General features: G+C 42.9%; 1 protein-coding gene across 1 annotated transcript in view; it reads left to right on the forward strand.

Annotated features, from left to right (window-relative positions):
- Window positions 1–3587, forward strand: part of LOC144682482 (melatonin receptor type 1B-like) — an 84906-nt gene extending 81319 nt beyond the window's left edge. Inside the window, exon 2 of the mRNA XM_078544880.1 lies at window positions 2719–3587. Coding sequence (XP_078401006.1) covers window positions 2719–3587 — 869 coding nt within the window. The remainder of the gene's footprint in view (window positions 1–2718) is intronic.
- Window positions 3588–15983: the final 12396 nt, after the last annotated feature.

Raw genomic sequence — 15983 nt, forward strand, 5'->3', positions numbered from 1 at the left:
GTTAATCATATATCTATGCTCACTTGTTCTAAGTGCCTCAATTACTGCAAACAGTATGTTTTTATTAGTCCTGTCCCATCCCTTCATAATTCTAATTCTCAATCTCAATTAAATCACCTTGTATTCTCTTGTTATCTAATGGAAATAGTCCTATTTCTTCTGATATTTCTTTATATCTACAATTCCTCACATCCGGCAGCATCCCATTGAATCTAGAAGCAAAATACTACAAATGCTGGAAATTTGAAATAAAAAACAGAAAATGCTGAAAGAACTCCTCAGGTCTGGCAGCATCCATCAAGAAAGGAACAGAGCTAACGTTTCAGGTCGTAACCTCACCAATTCTGATGAAAGATCATCGACCTGAAATGTTAACTCTATTTCTCTCTCCACAGTTGCTGCTAGATTTGCTGAGTATTTCCAGTATTTGCTACTTTTTTTCCCCACTGCTGCCTCACCATCTTTCCCATACTGTGGTGCCCAAAACTGCGCATAATACTCCAACTCTAGTCTGGTAAGGTTTTACATAGATTTATCAATATATTTTGACTTTTATACAATATATCTCTTGCCATAAAGCCAGGTACTCCATTCACTTTTTTATGGCTTTTTCCACTTGATGTGCTCCTTTTAATGTTTTGTGAACCTAAATTCCCAAACCACGTCAGCTCTTCCACACCACCAACCTATCCCTATTCAATGCATAATTATAACATTTTTTTTAACCAAAATCCATTACTCTTTTTGGTATTAACCATTTTCCCCCATCATCTTATTCATAACCCCTTTGCAGCTTCCTTTGTGCCATTAATAATGCATAGTGTGATAATCTGGCAAAGTAATTCAGCACTAGTACAGATACCAGTACAAAATACCAATTTGACGTATGCAAATAAATCCATCTGTCATCAGCTATTGTGAGTCTTAAAAGAAAGTGTTTTATTTTTTATACAGCTTTGCATGGAATTGTTGGGATCAGTCTGATGGTGGGATGTACTGTAGGTAAATTAACATCAGGCTGAAACGGAATCATTTACATCGGGCCTAAGCTTAGCCCCTTCGCTTTGTTCACATACTGCTGATATTGTCCTGAAATAACCTCCATTTGACATTCCTATATTGTTCACAGTTGTGTAATTTTTTGCATTTTCATTTATTAGTTACTTAACATTTTTCATATATAGATTTTTTTGCATAAAGTAATCAGTCATTCAAAGCCCCAGACATCTTCAGCTGCTTTATCAATGATCTTCCCTTCCACAGCACTGTGGGTTCACCCACACAACATGGACTGCAGTAATTCAAGAAGGTGACTCACAATCATCTTCTCAAGGACAGTTATGGATGGGCAACAAATGCTGGCCTTACCAGTGGCATTCCATTCCAAGAATGAATATTTTTTTAAAAAGATAATCTATTTCAAGCTGTTACCTGTTCTAGTTTGGGGTGGACAGTTCAGTTTTTGAATGAGTAATTTGGAAATTTCTCAAATGGGTCCATTTACAGAAAGCATAATTCCAAGATGGATTCTCACTTGATAAGCAGAAGGAGCTTGATAAAGAGGAAATTTTCTGACTTTGCACTCCTCACCTGCTTGAGAGAACTTATTGGAAACCTGCAAATGATTTTTGAACCATTGATTCAAATTGTTGTAGACCATTGTACAGTGCATGCTTGAAGGGATTTTAACAAGGTAAGTACTGGTCAGATTTAATATCAATCAAGGTGATATTCTCATTTTTCAACTTATAGGAATTTACTCGTTTGTTAAGTGGTAAGGACAAGAACATTTCAAATTGTTCCAGGAGCTGTCGATTCAATTGCTGTTATAAAGTAGACATTCCAAGCACTTGTGTAAATGCATAAAAAGTTGTGATTAATTTGGACCAATAGTTAAAAATAAGTACTTCCTTCATGAAGTACTTATATGTCAAAACATCTCAAAGTGTTTCTGATAGCCAAATGGCTTTAAGTAAGTTAATTCAATGACAGTAAGACAATATGCCCACATGTTTGACTAAAGTTTAATACTCCAATTAAGGTAAATACTTAAAAATCAATGGAATTTATGTTGGGGAGATGAGGTCAATTGAGCATACAATCTTTGAGCTCAAACTTTCCAGGATCAAATCCAGTGTCCCATTACAATTACTTACTTTCTATACTTTCCTGAGTAAAAAATTACTAATCTAAATGCCATTACAAGGAATGCAAGTACCTCGTTAAACTATAAGAAGTGGCAGATATGACCAATGGGTTAAAGTTAAACAATTGATTGACACGGGAGAAATGATTTAATCACATAATGCTGTTTCCCATGTTGTTAACTTCCTATTTCTCTCGTGCCAGGTTGCGTTCTTTCTTAAAAGTGCAATTATAATAATGAAGATGCTTTTATCTTAAATGAGCCTTCAAGGTCTTGCTTGTAATGAATGGCGTCTTTCTCGCTCACCCTCTCTCTAGATTTGGTACAGAGGGAGCTTTTCTGCTTGTTTGTGGACTGAGTTAATAACTCTACCTTCTCCATGATTCCTAATACTTAAAATAACTGCTGTTGTTAGGTCAGCGAACATGGCTGTCATTCTCCACTAGCAAGGTCGTGCAATGTCAAATGATGAATGACCAATAATCTACTTTTATAGAAGCCATTGTAGAATGCCATAGGAGTAAATGGTGATTAAGTTTGGATTAACAGCTCTTTCTCTTATTTTCTTGCAGGTAATGCATTTGTTGTAAGCTTGGCGTTTGCTGACTTTGTCGTGGCTGTATATCCATATCCACTAGTACTCTTTGCAATTTTTCACAATGGATGGTTCCTTGGTGACACTCACTGTAAAGTGAGTGGCTTTTTGATGGGTCTAAGTGTGATAGGTTCAATTTTCAACATCACAGCAATTGCAATGAACAGATACTGCTACATCTGTCACAGCCTGGCTTATGACAAATTATTTAGCTGTCGAAACACAATGATCTTTGTACTTCTGATTTGGGCATTAACAGTGCTTGCAATAGTGCCAAATTTTTTTGTTGGATCCTTACAGTATGATGCCCGTGTCTATTCCTGTACATTTACTCAGACAGTTAGTTCCTCTTATACCATTTCTGTGGTGGTAGTTCACTTCCTAGTTCCTATCACAGTTGTTTCATTTTGTTACCTGCGAATCTGGATTTTAGTTATTCAAGTAAGGAGGCGAGTCAAAACAGATGTGAGGCCAAGACTGAAGCAGAGTGACTTCAGAAACTTTCTGACTATGTTTTTAGTATTTGTGCTTTTTGCATTTTGCTGGGCACCCCTAAACTTCATTGGCCTAGCTGTGGCTATCAATCCAAAAGAGATTGCACCAAAAATCCCAGAGTGGCTCTTTGTCCTTAGTTACTTCATGGCCTACTTTAACAGTTGCCTTAATGCAATTATATATGGGCTGTTGAACCAAAACTTCAGAAAAGAATATAAAAGAATCATAATGTCCTTGTGGACACCACGTCGTTTGTTTCAAGAAATATCAAAAGGTGGAACTGAGGCACAGAAGACAAAACCATCACCTGCAATAAACAATAATGATCAGGTTAAAGCAAACTCTCTGTAAAATTATTCATGTACCTAAATATGCTGGACTACAGTTTCAGATCACTGGTGTTTAGAAAACCTTGGTTCATGTTGAAAAAATAAAATCTTTCAAGGTGTTCTTTCATTTTAATTACTTTTCTCTTATAATCACCCTTAGACAATTTTTAATTTTGCCAATTCTAAAGCGGTGAATGGAAGTTCTTACAGTTGGTGGAGTTAAACATGGGGCAGGATTTTTAGATTGGCGTGCAGGTGCAACCGGCGGGCCTGAGAGCGGCCAGGGAACGGGCTGCCACCCGCGATCAGCCCCCGAAACTCTCGCTGAAATGCTCAGCGTTGCTGGGGTGGGGGCGGGAGGAGGGTGGTCGCTGACATAAGCGCGGGTGGAGGGGAGCACGGAATGAAAGCTCCTTGAAGTTAGAGAGCTGCCTCAGGGAGCTGAAGAATTTAAAAGCAGTAAATAAAGATTTTAAAATCCAGAAAAAAATGTCCACGCATCAGAACCAGTCACCTGAACATATGATGAAAATTCTGTTCATTCATTTTTTAAAAAATTAGTAATGGAAACCTCATCCTGTCCTTGAATGAGGTTTCATCAAAAATGCAAAGTCCGCCTGGCAGATTTGCATATCCGCCAACAGTAAGGTTGGATGGACCACGAAAAATTGGGGGCAATTGGAACTTTAATGGTCTTAATTGCTCTCTTAATTGTTGGCTGGCGCAAATCTGACTTTCATGCGTGCTTGTTGCCTGAAATATTGCATGAGCGCAGGATGACATCGGGACGCTTGCCCGACATCATCACGCGCAATTTTATGCTTGAGCGGGTTGGGCGAACGCCTGCACACTGAGCTAACAATTCTGCCCCACAGAGTAGTGCCTGAATTACACCACATCAATACAATTACCATAACATTAAAATCTTAGCTGATGGACTTTCCAATATATAAAGGAAAAATTCCATCCTTTCAGCCATTCAATTGCTGCTTCAATTTTGCCAAACTATGAACAAACCCTCCTTTGTGCCTAACAGACATATTGGGATGGATTTTCATCCTCAAGGTGATTAGTGGGAGTCAGGAAAATTTCCGGCTCAGCCTGCCTGCCTCAGGAGAAAGTTTCTGCAAAGGCAGGAACTTCATTGCCGTGGGGCAGGTACAGTCTGGAGTTGGCCAGCCGACCCAGGAAACAGTTTGGAGGCAGCCACAGGAGCTGCTGGTTGCCGAGGCAGGCTGTCTAAAAGGCCCACCTGGGTGCTGTGGGACTTTGTCCCAGTTAAAATAAAAACAGAAAGGCCCTCCAGCCCCCACCCCTCACCCTCCATACATTCTGCATGCCTCATCCATGCCACTTCATCCTCCCACTCACATCCTATGGCCCTCATGCCCCCTATGCCAAGCTATGGTGCTCCATCCACACCCAATGGCCACTCTTGCCCCTTATGCCAAGCTATGGCACTTCCACACCCATTGATTCACTATACACTGATATAGAACATATTTAGCACCAGTATAGTATAGAACCAATGAACCATATACTGACAGTAGGATATATATGAAAAAACTTTAAAAAAAATTAGTCATTCATTCATTACTTTCCACTATGTTAAAAAAAAGTCATTTCACTACGGCCCAGTAAAAGCGTCAATCACCCAGACCCTTTAAAGTATCAACAACAGAAACTGCAAGCCCCTGAAGCCTTTTAAGCTTGTGTAAATAAACATTGTGAAATTGACAGCAGAGAACAGAGAGCCAGAGCTATCAACCAAGCAATGTTTTCTCTGGGGCTCAGTTGTTTCATCAGAGTAATGGATTTTTGGGCTCTGAGCTAAGCCTCATTGAAAGGACCCTCATTGAAACTATCATTCATGACTCCTCTGAAGGGCAGTGAACTATAACTCTTTAAAAACCTGGCTTGACTCCATGAAAGTTGCGGAGGAGCAGGACATGCCTATCTCCTCAATGGAGCTGGCTAGGTCAAGACTGCCGGGTGCATGCTTTTAACCCAAACTAGCCAGCACCATTTAAAGGCACTCCTGAAAATTGGAAACCCCAGGAATGGGGTCGAGGATCCCAGAATTGGGAACTGCCCACCATTTTTAGAGGGCTCCCAGGTCAACCGACTCAACAAAATTTTGGCCCATTAATTCCAGAAATTTTGATTAATGATGTCAGCAACTCAGCGATATTTTAACACTGGGATTTTCTTAGGACTTCTGCTCATCCTTAATAACTTTCCAGAAGTTTTGTGGAAACCCCTATGTTTACACACTTGAAAGGGGTTTCTGTTGAAGTTATGGTGGCAGAGCTGCTGAAGACCCAAGGACATTCACCCCAAGGTATAAAATTTTCCCTTGACACTATTCAAACTATGCTTTTCAGGTTTAAGGCAATCAGCCCCTGTGCTCTAGATTTTCTGCAGTAACTCTAATCAAACCTAAGTCAATTTTATACAGTGCAATGGTACCATTAATAAAATAGACCGTTGTCTATGTATGCACACGCATGCTTGCACACACACACACACAAATAAACACACACATTAATATCTCTTCATATCCGAGAATTTTGTAAGTCATTAATTGTTGCTTTCAATTGTTAGTTTTGGCAAGAACTAAATTGCAAATGCGAAAGAATGGCTATTCCCATCAGTGAAAAATTTCACACTTTATTTTGATTAACTTCACTAAAAACAGTGAAGATGTTAAATGGGTGGCTGAATTGATACTATCTATTTTACACGATTACCAAAACTCAAAATAACCCCAGATAAGCACTGACACCCATTTAGGTATATTGTGGCACTTCAAATAAAAAGTATGCACAGGCAGGCATTAAGAAAAGGGGCATTACTGAAATAAATGGATTCAAGTAAAAATGAAATGCAAACATTTAAGACATTCTATATAAAATAAACCACTTTCATACAGTATAGGATATGATGATGTTAATTTGTTAATCGGACTTCACTGAACATGCAAGTATTATATGGTGTAGTGTTATGTTGAACTGATTTATACAATGAATTATTAACGATAAGCAATCAAACTGCAGCAGTTTGCTCAATCTGGTTCTGAATTGTAAAATGCTGAAACTATATTTTGGAAGTTCATTATGGGTAAAGTTTTTAGCATGTGCCCGACCTGACCAAGCATAAAATGACGCGCGATGATGTCGGCCTTGTGTCGCGATATTTCGGTTGGCGGGTGTGCACCGGGGTCAGCAGCGTGCCCACCGACAATTAAAAGGCCTGTTAAGGCCAATAAAAAGGTAATTGAAATACATTTTTTGCTGCCTTAAGGTTGGTGGGCAAGCGAAAAGGCCAAGTGGCCTTTGCACTTCTTTGGAAACCTCATCCACGGGCGGGATGAGGTTTCTAAAAACAAATAAAATTAAATAGAAACTTTAATTTTTCATAAATAACATGTCCCTGCTCATGTGACAGAGTCACATGAGGGAACATGTTTCATAACATTTATCAAATCTTAAATTTCTTTTCAAATCAGTTCATCTCCCCGAGGCAGCTCTCTGCCTCGGGGAGATTATGTAGCATGCACTTGTGGGCATGCGCGAATGTTGCACTCACCCAGCTCGCATTCCCCCCCCACACCCGCACAGGTAGTGCTCAGCGCTGCCACTTGCATTTCACACTGGGCAGGCCTTAATTGGCCCGCCAGCATGAAATTGCCTTCCGGGCCCGATTGCGGGTGGCGGTCAGCTTCCTGACCACCCCCACCTGCCCCCACCGAGCCTGCACGCCAAGGGCAAAATTCTGCCCTATGTGTCCCCTTCAGTGTAGGTGAGATTGACAAGCTTCATTCTTCCTTCTGTGATTTTAGTAGTGACCAATGAAAGAATTGCACACCCATACATATACACACACTTATATGTAATTTTGCCTTTGTTTAACCTTTTCACTGTCATAATGAAGCTTTGTTTGAAAATGTATTTTACAACATTCCCAGATTGAAATTTTCTTTTAGTCATGATTAACTTACGTAATCAAAGAATGTTATTCTTTCATTAGAATAATTTTATGCTATCCAAGACTAAATACAGAGTTATGATCCGGTTAGGGACTAGTAACTTTTGCTGTAAAGTATACACATTTGAAATCCCAGTTATTTACTAAGAGAATAAAGCCACAAGATTCCATTGGTTTAAATAAATGGAAGATTTTTTTACTATACAAGAGTCAGCAAAGCAAACAGTCAATACTATCTATCTATAAGAATTGCTATGAGGTAAACATGAATTAACAGACAAACTGTGGTCAAAACCATCCCTAACTGCAAATTAAATGGCCGACACAACCAAGGCAGATCCCATGAATTTTCTCAGCAATCCACCCAGACATCAGTGATCACTGTGAGTCACAAAAATAATTTAAGACTCTGTCTTCCTTACAAGGGATTTCAGCTCCTCTATTTCTAGGATGTATCCTCTTATTTCCCTCAACAGCAGCTCCATCTCAATCTGCAAACTCTCTTGCTTCTTCTTCTTGCAATGTGTTGTCAGGCAACATGACTCCAGCTCAAACTGCCCCAATGACTGCTTACCTCCAAGCTACTCAATCTCTTCCCTTGAGACTACCATCCCACTGAATTTACATGTCCGCATCCCAGCATCTTATCTCCAGCACAATCAAGGCTCTCAAGCTGCGCCAATCAGACCACCACTGCTTATGGGCTTTTCTTCGCCTCAACTGCCAGCTTCACAGAGCAGACAACTGCACTTCAGCTTCCCCAAGCTATCCACTGCTCCTGGGCTTTTCTAACCTCCACTGCCAAGTGCACTGAGCAAGCACTACTCCAGGGCATGTTCTGAGCCCCAATCTCCTCATCAGCACAGAACTATCAACTGCCCCCAGGACTTCTCTGAGCCCCAGCTCCCAGCTGCACTGAGCAACCAATGACTCCCAGGGCTTGATGAGCCCCAGCCCCCTCAGCAGCACAGAGCAAATGTCAGGACTTCAGTTGCATGGAGCGGACTCTCCTCTTCGTCTGCTCCCGACTAACTGTCATGTGGGCTCTCTTTCTCTGCTGCCAAAAACCCAGTCACCTGGTCACTCTTTTTGCACCAAAATGCAGGTCCTGTGGCTGGGTTTTCACTAAAAATAATGCTTTAAACCATCTTATGCGCATTTGTGGCCTGTCTTTTCCCCCCAGAACCCCTCCCCCCACCGGCTCTCTGCGCTTGAACCAGAGCCCCGGACATATCAGGGATTGTAGTCTTTGGCCCCTGCCCTGGAAACACCGAAAAGAACACCCACAAGCATAGATTCCCTCACAACAGGTTTTTGAAAGTTGGGAACTAGATTAATTTTCACCTGACAGTAATTTTCTTTTGTGCAATTGTAATATGTTTGTCCAAAAATATTTGCCCAAAATTCATTGCAGCTTTAATATTGTCCTATAACTTGATAAAAGCATCAAGGAAAGTAACATTTGTATTTTTGCATTGAGCCCTACTTAGTAACATTGCAAAGGTTAACTACAAGTCTTTTGAGGTGAAGACGCTGACTCAGGTCACTGAGCCCTCTGTCGTTGTTGTTTATTTCCATGCTGCAGTAGTTTGTTGGTGCTCTACTGTAAAACTGCTGACATTTTTATTCAGGTCAAACTCCGAAAAATAACTCAATTATATAATAAAATTGTCATGTACCTGCCACATCACAGAAGCCTGACACTGTGGTTCCTTTTATCTTTTCTTTTTGTATACCTGGTCAGCATTGATTTTACTCAAATCTTCTTTGTACAAAGAAACTCAACCTATCAAAAATCAGTGTTAACATATGGAGTGGCATTAAAGACTAGAGTGGTTACACAATGTGCCTAATAAATCAGTGTCATGTAATTGCACCCTTTAAGTATAACATTACATTTTTACGTGGTTATCGGCAATGAAGGTTTGCATGCAATCGATGTAAATAAATGTGCTACTATACACTACCAGAAAACCATATACAGACACAGCTGTGAACTTTAAAAGTCCCTAAAGTTCCTGTTTCTTCTGCACAGTATAAACTTGCATTTCAGGGACCACTCCAGAATCAAACCAGTGATATTACATCATGTACTACAAATTCTGTTGATTTTTGTTTCATTGTAATTTTCAAACTGCTGAACTGATCCTGCCACTGTGTTAAAATGCTGCACCTAGTAAGTTCTGCAACCATGTCTTTACATCACAGCTATGCTTTTGTAGCAGATGGAAAATGTGCCGCATTGTACATAATAATGAAATCTGACATGTTGAGCTATGTTCAAAATATTGCTTTATTAAAAAAAACTGTCAAATACAACATGTTCACTTTTTTCATGTAGAATGTATAAAACACAATGAGAATTAACCTTTGCGAGCCTGAACGACTTCAGATACTGGATTTGGTTAACAGCTTGTGGTTTTCTTGCTGGATAATAGTGAAGAATTTACCTAGAAAACTACATTCATTGAACAGATATTTCGGGGGGAATTTTAATTTGACAACATAGGTGGGTTGGTGAACAGATGGCAGATTAAAAGAGCTGAAATGGCTGGTGTGACGGGACACCAGCAGCGAATGTCCTAACGTCCGCCTTCAACCCCAGCGTGATCGGAAATGCATGGGAAGCCCCTATGGGACAGGTGGGTTGGCAATTTTAAAATATAAAGTGCTCATTATCAGTTATTTTAACCACGATTTCTGACTTTAAGATATGTGCATGGATTTCCTAGGCTTCACGGAATTTGCCAGGAAAATCAAGGCAAGAGGGCAGCGATATTTCAAGGCTGAACAAGTGACAAGCATGAAATGCTTTTGTTCCTGAGATCTTTCTCGCCTAAGTCAAAGGCTTTTGCTCACAGGACTTGTCCTGAGAGTGTGCTTTCACTGCATTGGAGGTGATTTCCATTACTTTGGACGTCTTCCCATTATTCTGAGTCTACACCCCTCCATCAACCTTCAGTTCAGCATCGGAGCCACTTATGCGGCTTTACTTTGGACGTCAGATGAGGAATAAAAGGTGCAGGAGCAGCAGCACCAGAAGCAGAAGCAGTGCTACCTGGAACAACAGCAGACTCCTTCTCAATTACCGACCACTCCACATGACAACGAGGATGAGCACAGAGCTGCAGCTCACTGGTGATGATGATCCCAACAGCAGATTTACAGGCAAGTGATATACTTTCTGGACTTGACCAGCACCAGTACCTCAGGAGGCTGAAATTTCTAAGTCAGGTGCCCACTGACATTTGCAACCGCCTGGAAGAAGACCTCCTCCCATGTGGACCAGAAAGGCACACACTGCCAGTGGCTGCCAAAATCACCATAGCCTTAATTTTTTCAACTCTGGCTCCTTCCAAGGTTCAGTTGGTTGTATTTGTAGAATCTCATGATTTGCTGCCCACTGGTGCATTTCAAAAGTGACCAATGTCAATCTTGTCCCTTAGATAAGCCTGTAGCTTCATTCTGTGCCTCGCATACCATTCTCTAAAGGGCTCTTCAAGGCACTCATCGCTGCCCCCACATGAGCAGCAACACCAAGAACCCCATCCCTTTCACCAACCTTCCCACCCAGCGCAACATCAGGGGCTGATCTTGCCACTCTCCTCTCTGTCCATTTCTTCCTTCCCAATGATCAACCTGTGGACTCTGTCAGTGGTCCAGGTCTCACTGCCCCTCACGATTCCTCCTTCAAGAATGTCCATTCACTTGTGAGCAAAGCCCATGTAATCCATTATTTTATTGTGGATGATTGCATAAACAGCATGGCCTTGATGGAAACCTGGCTGAGTGATGATGACACCTTCCACCTAACTGAAGTCTCCCCCGCCTGGGTATATCTTTCACCACTTGCCTCGGCAGGCTATCACAGTGGTGATGTGGCTCTTATAACTGAATCATATATTGGTCTGTTCCCTTATGCCTTTGGCACTTTCTCCTCTTTTGAATAACTCACCTTGTTGTTGTACCGCTCTCACTTCTCCATTTAAAAAGTTGGCTCTCTACCACCTACCATGCAAATGTTTACAAGGAGCTATCTTCATTGCTTTCATCCCTCAGCCTCTACACCACATGGCTTCTCAGCCTAGGTGATTTTAACCTCCATCTCCATTCATTATGTTCTCTCTCCTCTCAGTTCACTGCCCCCCTATCCTCACCTTCCATGTAAACTCCCCAACTCATATTCACAGCCATCTGCTTGAACTTGCCTCCTCATGTAGCCTCGCTACCTCCACAGTATCAATTACAGGTAAAGCCATCTCTGATCACTTCCTTGTATCTCTCTCCACCCATAATCTGCTCCCCCCTCCAAACCCTACCTCCTTTTGTACCTGCACCTGGAAACCACCCCCCCACCCCCACCACCTCAGTTCCCTTAAAACTACACTCCAAAGTTCCCAATTCCCTGCCTTTGGCCCTCCATTTGCCACAACATTTTTGTAGCTACCAAGCTGCACAAGTACACCCTCACCTCCACCTTAAACATCCTAGTCCCCATTAAGACCAAATACTGCCTCAAGCAGTTGCCATTCCAACTGTATGGGTTTCATTTCCACTCTCTTAAGTACAAGGGATGCAGACTTCAATGGATATGGCAGACAACTGGTTTAATAATTCTCCACCAGATCTGACTAGATCACATAAACCATGATTGGGCCCCATCTCAACTGCGAAAAGGCTCATATTCCAGAATCTTACTGGATTGCAAAGGTAACCTCCAGCTTCATTTCACCACAGCAAACTGCTTTCTTAAACCCCTCTCTCCTTTCTCCTCCACCCTCACCTCCAATGACAATGTGAGGAGCTTACAGATTTTGTTGTCACTCAGATTGAGTCCATCTGATCAGCTGCTTCTGTCACTTCCCTTCCTCCCTCCCTCCCATTAGCCCACCGGTCTGAATTTCCTCTAATGCTTCCCTCTGATCTAGCCCTGAACTTGTTCCCTTCTCTTGTTTTCCTCCTATCTACTTTTGTGATCTACAAGCTCATCACAGCCACAAGATCCACACCTTGCTATCTCAACCCTTTTCCCACTAAACTACTCAGTATCCAACCTCCCTTCCTGGCTCCCTTTTTAGCTGACAGTGCTAATGGTTCTCAATTCTCAGATTCTGTCCCCTCTCTTTCAAATCTACTGTCATCACCACTCTCCACAAAAAAAAGCATCCCTTAGCTCCTCTGTTCTTGAAAACTGCTGGCCCACCTCCAATATCCCTTCCCTCTCCAAAGCCTTTAAAAATGTTAACAAATTGATGCCCATCTTTCCCAGAGCTCCAAGTTTGAATTTCTCCAATCAGATTTCCACCCCTGTTACTGTACCCGAGACAGCTCTTATCAAAGTTAAAAATGGCATTCTATGAAACTGTGGAAAAGGCAAACTATTACTGCTTGCCCTTCTCAACCTTTTACACAATTGGTCACAGTCTCTCCACTAACATCCAGATTGGTGGGACTGCACTTGCCTGGATCCATTCTTATCTACCATGGATTGTTGAGTATAATTCGATCTGGCATATAAGATGAACCATTTTTCAGCCCCAAAAATCATAGTTTTGCATATGCTTGGCAAAGAAGTTGGCCCTCCCTTTTCAGCCACGACATGCTATATCTGGGCGCAAGGGCTCAAGCAGGCGATATTGGCATTGTTGCAAAGATGTGTGGGAGTTTAAGACAAATGTTACAGACAGCAAGGGAGAGGTAAACTGAATCCACCAATTCCATTCCCTCTGTCCCTACTCAGTGTGGTTTAATTTTAAAAGGTAAAAGTATGTGTTTCTGAACCCCCATTAGGTGCGGTCAATTTAAAGGTCACCAGGAATAGACTTTCATGGGTTTAAACCAAAAGGATTATTTATTCATACACTGACCCCAAAAAATCCAAAAGCTATGTCAATCACACACCACTCGCTTAAGAAACAGACAATGAAAGAATGTAGTGCACTTCACAGACAATACATCAGCAAAAATAGTTAACACTTCATGTGTCTTTGAGAGTCCAGTGAAGAAGGGAGCTTTTTCCTACCTCAGAATTTCAGTTCAGATAAGTTCAAATGGCTGGGCTCAGATCTGGATTAACTGCAAGACTCTTTCAAAATGAAACTGTTCAGCAGGTCATGTAGACAGGCACCCGTGGCTGTTGTATCAGGAGGTCCAATTTCTTTCGGACATTTTGGAATCAGTGCTGGGGAGGCTGCTAAAAGGACTTTTAAGCCTCACAGTTTTTGAAACACAGAGGTGACACAACCTTTCTTTGCAGCTGTTGTATTGTTGGTATTGTTCTGCAGACTGCCCGGGTTTCTCTCAGTTTTGAGATAAAAGGGTTTCAGTATCGGAGAAGCAGTTTCAATTGCCTGATTAATGGCCATTCATCTACAATAGATGGTGGTCTTTCACACTTAAGTTGTGGATTACTGGCCTTTTCAACTTTCCTTTCTTAGATTGAAAACCTGGAGACAGAGGGCAGAATTTTCCTTTGCCGCTGGCGTTGGCGTGTTCGGCGGTGTGAGCAGACAATATGGTGAGAAAGCCAAAAATCAGTTTCATGACATCATGAAACCAGGTTGCAATCATCCGCTCTGCCAATGGCAGGCCACGTTGCCCACTGGTGGATGTAGGGAACCTCATTGTAATACACCTGCATATCTTTATAAGCCCATCCAGCTGGAATCATCCCCCCACACTGGATCATCCGAGCATGTCAGTGTAATTGCGCGCCATTGTGTTTCACAGCAGCGTATATAAGGTGTGTTGTGAACTGCAGGCTACACTTTGAGGGGAACTCAGAGGTGAGTGCACAGTAATGTCGCGCAGCACTGGCAAGGGTCACCTGTTGGACTTCAAGGTTGAGGGGCATCGGGATGGGTGCAAGGGCTGCCCTGTGGTTGAGGCGGGTTGGCGGGGATGGGGGGTGGCGGCAAGGGCTGCCCTGTGGTTGATGGTGGTGCTCAAGCACGTGCAGGGTGGGGGCAAGGGAAGTGGCCAGACATTAGGGAAAGCTTGTATAAAGTAACCATTCCTCTGAAGCTGGGACAGCTCAGCTGCAGCCACATTGTTATGGTTGGAGTGGGGCTTCTAGCTTATCTGCCCACTCAAGCAACGCAGAGGCATGAAATTGCCACCCAGTGCTCCAGAGATTTTCATGCCTTGGGCACAGGTTGTAAACTACTGAGCGTTTAGTAGTCTGCAGAACAGTTGGACGACTGCGCACATTGTACAATCTCCTTGCTCAAGCTGACCATAGAGCAATCACTGGTGAAGGCGCTCACAGCCCCTTGCAATGTCATCATTCTGGTTTGGATCAGTCTTCTCCATGGTTCAAGCTAACAGTGCAGCCTTGCAGCATGGGTTAGGAGAATGCCTGTGTCTCAGCTGAGAGCACAGCATGCAGTCCAGTGGGTAAAGCTGCTGCCAATCAGTCAGGTGGAGTGGGGCAGAGGAGGGTGGGGTTTCGGGCAGCCATGCAGTGCAATAACCTCTGGCCATCCAAGTGGTGGCCAGCACTCTCTGGAATGCATTTAGGGGCATTTAGGCAACCAGGAGAGGTTCTTAGAACACCTAAGCTAACCCATGCATCTCTCTCTCTCATCCTGCAGGAGGAGTACATCAGGAGCATGGAGCCTGGTGACCTAGCTGTATGCCTCATAGCTTACAGAGAGCGGAGACGAAGGAGAAGAGAACGATGGAGGTGCCTGACCATGCAGAGGGAGAAGTAGCACCCTCAGGAAGAAGGGGCAGCTAACACTCTGACACACGCACTGCTGAAGGGCCACAGAGAGATGTTGCTGGTTGGCACCTAGCTAGACCGAGGGTCTATAGATGTCCTGCAGATGACTAAGAACCAGTGTTGCCAAAGACTGCACATGGCCAGAGAACTGGTCGATCATATCTGCCACTTACTGCAGGATTTGGCGTTATGGAGACATGGGGGTCATCCACTGACCGTGGCCGTGAATGTTACCGTGGCGCTCAATTTTTTATGTCGGTGGCTCCAAACAGGGTTCCTCAGGTGACCTCTGTGGGATATCGCAAGTCTCGACCCACAAATGCATCCATGAGGTCACAGATGCCAGCCTCGCAAGGGCACACAACTTTGTGCATTTCACCTGGGACCAGGATAGCCAGGATGCAAGAGCAATTGGATTTGTCCAGGTCTCAGGTTCCCCACAAGTGCAGGATGCCTTGACGGCACTCATGTGGTGCTCAGATCTCTGTCAACTATGACAACCTGCCACTGCAACAGGGAGAGGAGCTGGCTGGGAAGGAGATGGAGGAGCTGGAGGTCTCCTCCGATGAGGAGGACGTTGACGGGGATGAGAGTGAGGAAGTCCTCAAAGTCAACGACAACAGCGATGAGGCCCACGCACTGGCCAGTCAAATCAGGCACACTCAGGAGGCCCTGATAGCTGCTAGATTTATGGAAGGTGATGATGAC

The sequence above is a fragment of the Cetorhinus maximus genome, chromosome 7, assembly GCF_964194155.1.
Source record: "Cetorhinus maximus chromosome 7, sCetMax3.hap1.1, whole genome shotgun sequence".
In the NCBI taxonomy this organism is placed as follows: domain Eukaryota; kingdom Metazoa; phylum Chordata; class Chondrichthyes; order Lamniformes; family Cetorhinidae; genus Cetorhinus; species Cetorhinus maximus.